The following is a 5,755-nucleotide window of genomic DNA, read 5'->3' on the forward strand; positions in this document are numbered from 1 at the left end:
TGTATTTTTGACATCCATTTTTGAAAAAAAAAAATGATTATGAACCAAATAACTCCAAAAAGTGTCACTTAGTTTGCATGATGTAACATTACACCCTTACAACGAATGCTTAGTTCTCCTGTCAACCATTGACATGCATATATCAAAGTGCAATCTTGAACATAACAAACAAAAACAAAACAAGCAAAAAGGACACATTCACAAGGTAGCTAACATTAACATATGATTGTATTAAAGTTGAAAGAAACACCAAATTCATCCTCATCTTCTCATCTCTCTTCCTAAAGACTCCAACTAAACATATAATTAGCAATAGAGCCCAAAACAAACCTAATCAATACTACTACTAACCCTCTAATCATCCATATAAAAAAACTGTACATGATCCCCCACCCATTTGCTCCTTTCACTTTTGCTGTGTAGAAAACAATCATAGCCAGAGAAATAAGCATATAACTACTTACCATTAAATCTATGGCTCATCTCCTCTTTATATTAATCAAACCTTAATATCTTCTTTCAAGCTGTTGATGTCACACCTAACCTATAATACACACACACACAAAAAAAAACAAATATAACTTTGGGTTGTCGTCATAAATGTGTAACAAACTATTTAATTTGGTATTTTACAAAAACACCCTTTGTGTACAAATCATTCTCGTTGCTTACCTTCTGAGAATAATAACATCTGGTGTTTCTCAACACCTCAAATAGTTCATTACCTATTTATGACATTAACCCTATAATTTTCAATCCAAAAAAAAAATACTTGCCTTATAACCGTTCCCTGTTCCAACTCAACAACCGGTCGCGAACTCACCACCAACTCAAGTCCCTTCGGCTTCAAAACACAAAAACAGCTTTAAACAACTCCTAAATAATAATAATAATAATAATAATAATAATAATAAAACTAATAATAATAACAACTCAAAACCACAACTTTCACAAAATTAAAAAATAAATAAATTATCACAAACCAAAACCTGAACTTCAAACACGTTCCGTTTACCCTCTTCAGCACACGAATGATTAACAATGACAGGGGAAACGGAATCGGAATCGGAATCGCGATTCCGGGGACTCACGGATTGTCTTTTCGGTAAACCATCTTGTTTCATTCCATTTCCAATTGCTTCTAATTTTCTCTTTCTAGAAGCTTCTTCTTCACTTGATGGATGGATGATGTTTGACCTAGGTATTCTACAACCTTCCGGAAACACATACAAAGGAATCTGTTTTCTTCTGACATGGGAAACATAGATTTCCATTCCAGGCCTCCAAAACACATACATGTTGACCGAATGTCTAAACTCATCAACTGTTTTTCTGATGTCAAACTGTTGACCTTCTAGAACCACTTCCCCTTGTTTCCTCTGTAACCCCATGAAGAAAGCACTGTGTGAACATTGCTTTGAAGGGTCTGAGTATTCATGTGGGTATGGATGACACTGCAGCTTCCCCATCGTATCCCTCTCAATCTTTTTATTTAAAAAAAAATAACAATTTTTAAAACTTAAACTAAAAATGTTGAATTTACCAAAATACCCTTTTGACTAAAAAAAACATTTTACCATTAAAGTCAACTGCCTCAAACGCGATTCAACCCAACCTTTCCATGCACGAAGATCATCACAATCTCCAGCAACTATATCCACCTGTAAATAATTTCTGTAGCTTTCGAAGAACATATATGGTTCAAACAATGCATGCCACTGGGCTTTGTTGACTTCTATTTCCTGTTTGTTTATTAAAAAAAAAAGTCAATGGTCAAAGTCAAAGGTCAAAGTTGACTAAATTAGAAATTTTTAAAATTTAAACCAAAATGTTGTTTTACCAATTGACTAAAAAACATTTCCTGCTTTTTTTAATAAAAAGTCAATGGTCAAAGTCAAAGTCAAAGGTCAAAGTAGGTCAAAGCTTACCTGGCATATTGTATTGGCGAAGAGGAACTGTTCAGTCATGACACGGAGCGTGCTAGTGGAGACATTGTAGCTGGAGTTCATGCAGGGGTATGCAGGGGTAATAATGGGCATATGGTGAGTTCTGTCTTTAGGGTTTTTGCGTGGGTCCCACACGGCGAATCCGAGCTCTTGTTGTTGGATTGAACAGAGCATGACTGGGTTTGGCCAACGCCACTGTGTGTAGACCCTGAAGAACCTTGAAACCAGCATACTTGGAATGGCATTTGGGTAAAATTGACAAACTCGTGCAACAAGAAGAGCCCAATTCACACCACCTAGAAATCCAGTCACCTGAAAAAAGATGGTGGAAATTGAATCATGGGATTGTGGAAAAAGTCAGCATCAAAGTCAAACAGCCTTACATTTGAATAAACTCCACGCTTTTTAGCCCAAAACTTCAAGCAACGAAGTGTTGTACGAAAATGCTGAAAACAATGGGAAAAGTCAAAAGATCAAGAAAAGTCAAAATTAGATCAATGTAAGATAACAAGATTAAGGGGTTGTTTCTTTTTTTGCCCCGTTGAATCCTATAAGAGTAAGGTGGCTAAATGACCATTTTACCCTCATATTCCATAAGGTCTGTTTCTTTTCTAGACTAGGTAAACCATCTGAATGAGACCATTTTACCCTCAATTTTAGATAAATGTATACATAAGGTTTGTTTCTTTTCTAGACTAGGTAAATCATCTGATTGAGACCAAATGACCATTTTACCCTCATATTCCATAAGCTCTGTTTCTTTTTTAGACTAGGTAAACCATCTGAATGAGACCATTTTACCCTCGAATTCTGTTTCTTGTCTAGACTAGGTACACCATCTTACCGAGACTAAATGACCATTTTACCTTCCAAAAAACACTATCCATAATATTAACCAATTTCACAGATAGAGTGTTGGAGTAGTTGAGGGGAAAAAAGGGCAAATAGGTAAATATTTGGTGTCTTAATTACATAAATCCAGGTTTTTTGGCTTAACCCATTAAGTCATTATGTCCAAATTAAGTAAAAACAAATTAAGTGCTTAACTCATTAAGCCCTCATAATAATAATCACCTCAACATTTGGAACATGTTTAAGAATCTGATCAGCAACCCTGCAACCATTAAGACTCCTCACAGTAGGCTCATCAACATCATACAAGACAGAATCATCAGATACGTCTAGATCCTGTTTTTTAAAAAAAAAAAAAAAAAAAAAAAAAAAAAACAATCTAAGCACAATAGGAAGGAGTTTAACTCTTTTAAGGGGATTTTACACAAACAAAAGCTTACATCTGGAACAACTAAAACAGAAATGCTGGCATAAAGAAGATCAATACAAATTCCATCAAATTTAAATTTCATGACTGGAACATGAGCATCTGGAACTGGTTGAAGTTCTGTAACTTCCTCCATTCCTGACAACATATCATGCAATACAAAAAAGAAGTCCTGAAAAATTTTAAAAAGAAAAGAGTATAATTAATGATTAATGAGCTCTTATAGCCTATTAATATCTTGATGAAATTTTAAATAACTTACATCTCGATTCACATAAGAAGGCCCTACACATAAAGTGTCAATGTCTGCTCCAGGACCATGAACCTATCATTAAATTTTGATGGAATAAAAAAAGTTATTTATTAATGCAATAATGTGTTAATACTATTATCTAGTTATTAAAAATTCACTTACTCCAAGTCGATATGAACCAAAAGTAAAGATGACAGCATTTGCATCTTCAACCATTTGGTCTGTATAGCCACGTAAGCGAGTAAGTTGCTTCACCCAATCAACTACAATCTGTAAAAGGAATGTTTTTCAAAAGAAAATCATGAAAAAGATTTATATTAGACTATAGAAAGAATGTCCTAGGTATATTCCTTTTTTATAACTTCTATATAGTTTAAAAAACTATCATGACTTGTTTAGTTATATATGAGGATATATTAACCTATAAGTCAAGTTTTATCTATAGAAGCATGATACATACAATACATAGGGTCTGATGGTGCAAGAGTTTTTTTTTGTGTTTCTATATAAGGTCTTTCCACTTTCATGTAGGCAACTAGTGAGATAATAGCTAACAAAACAAAATAATTATTTGAACAAAGATATTCCATATCTCCTCATGATCTTGCACTCTTGTCAAATATACACCCAGTGGGGCTCTTTCAAAAGGAATGATTACATATAATTGGTATGATAATGGATAAACGTGAATACATGTCGAAGATTATAGAGATAATCAAAACATAAGAGAAAATTATCCCAAGTTCAATAATTGAGACTAAACGCACCTGCTTAATTCGACCAAGAACTTCCACCCTCTTAGCAGCTTCTTCTTTGCTTTCGTATAGTCCAGCATCTACCAAGAACTACAAGAACGAAACGACAGTTAAAACGGTTGAAGAAGATGAGCATAGAGATATTCAAATTGGTTACCATAGCCGACCTTGTTCAATTTCTTGGTTCTTAGTAAATCAGCGTCAGATGGTCCCGCTAGAGACAAGGGTTTCGTAACCCCGTGCTGCCTTGGTGAAGGTAAAGCCTCCGAACCCACCATTATCCCGCTGAATTATGAGAAGAAAAAGTTGTAATCGAATGAAAGAAAACAGAAAATTCGACCAAATCCCTAAAGAAACACACCAAATCGAAAAGAGTAATTTGGTTTCTCGACCCAAACCCTGAAACCCACATACAAAATCGGAAACTTAATCTGTTAGATTCGAAAATTGAGAGAAGTAGGAAGGCAGAGCAAGCAAGATTGAAATTAGTGTAGAGGAATCTGTTGAAACCCTAGAATATTTGGGTTAATGGTATAGAAGGAAGGTGGATCTGAAGAAAACACTTAGCAAAGAAGAATCGAAACCTATGATTGATTTATACGCGTATATTGATATTGATTTGGAAATTTTAGGGGAGGCGCCGGCTGTGATCGTGTCAGTTTCGGTTTGGGACTTTGAAGAAGTGGGAAACTATTATTGATTCTTTTCCACGTTTGGAAACAAAATCGAGAGATATTTCTTCCCACGGTTTCACATTGTGTAATTTGTTAAAATAGTCCTTCAACTACTCTCTAGTTTGCACTTTTTTCTTTTCTTAAAAAAATCTTCTACCTATTCTTCAAGATAATCAAGAATAGTTCTCCATGACGTTGATGTCAAAATTTGAACAAATAGTTATATTTAAGGACAATTTTGGTAAGATCTAAATTTTTAAGATGAATTTTTAAGAGGATTGAATTTATAAAAAAAGTCTGAATTTTTAAGATTTGAATTTTTTATTTGTTGTTTGATTGGAACATTTTAATATATATGTTGAATTATGGGTGAGCATTGGATCGAACCCTACCTGGATCTGGACCTTTTTTTGGACCCCATGCCAGTTCTCGGTTCTAGGATTTGATCAAAATCAGTTTGGTATGACTAGTTCCGGGTAAAAACCGGTTTTGGACCTGATTTAAAAATTAAAAAAGAAAAAAAATCAAATCTATTTTTTATGAAAATTTTTAAACAAGCATATCACATTCGTTTTAAGCTGGATTGACATGCGGTCTTTTCCAACATGTAATTTAGAGTTTGTAAATGATTTTAGACTATAATTTTATTGTTTTTTGTATTACATTCAATGAATTACAATCATTCAAAGTTGAGATATTAAAGTTGAAATATTTCAGCTTTTCAACAAGAAATTTAAATTTTTGTATTTTGTGAAATTCTAACATATCTTATTCGTAAGTCGGATTGACATGCGGTTTTTTCCAATGTGTAATTTAGAGTTTTTAGATGATTTTATTTTATAATTTTG

At 33.7% G+C, this 5,755-nt stretch overlaps 1 protein-coding gene across 5 annotated transcripts; it reads right to left on the minus strand.

The window, feature by feature from the left end:
* Nucleotides 1-210: 210 nt before the first annotated feature.
* LOC145102955 (nuclear poly(A) polymerase 4-like) lies at nucleotides 211-4,939 on the minus strand. 5 transcript variants are annotated; one of them, XM_079040482.1, is made up of 14 exons: nucleotides 4,818-4,938; nucleotides 4,595-4,632; nucleotides 4,401-4,518; nucleotides 4,246-4,323; nucleotides 3,641-3,748; nucleotides 3,488-3,550; nucleotides 3,239-3,397; nucleotides 3,021-3,134; nucleotides 2,330-2,392; nucleotides 1,929-2,258; nucleotides 1,578-1,742; nucleotides 984-1,484; nucleotides 777-844; nucleotides 211-544 (listed from the first exon to the last, which is right to left on the minus strand). In XM_079040482.1, the coding sequence occupies exons 3-14, from the start codon at nucleotides 4,509-4,511 to the stop codon at nucleotides 520-522; spliced, it is 1,785 nt and encodes a 594-aa protein (XP_078896608.1). In that variant the 5' UTR covers nucleotides 4,512-4,518; nucleotides 4,595-4,632; nucleotides 4,818-4,938; the 3' UTR covers nucleotides 211-519. The 5 variants fall into 5 exon arrangements, with proteins under 5 accessions (XP_078896608.1, XP_078896607.1, XP_078896606.1 ...); XM_079040481.1 differs by having other exon boundaries at nucleotides 4,401-4,632; nucleotides 4,818-4,939; XM_079040480.1 differs by having other exon boundaries at nucleotides 4,595-4,936.
* Between the last annotated feature and the right edge of the window lie 816 nt (nucleotides 4,940-5,755).

The sequence above is a fragment of the Lactuca serriola genome, chromosome 4, assembly GCF_051521515.1.
Source record: "Lactuca serriola cultivar US96UC23 chromosome 4, Lser_US96UC23_V15, whole genome shotgun sequence".
Lineage (NCBI taxonomy): Eukaryota > Viridiplantae > Streptophyta > Magnoliopsida > Asterales > Asteraceae > Lactuca > Lactuca serriola.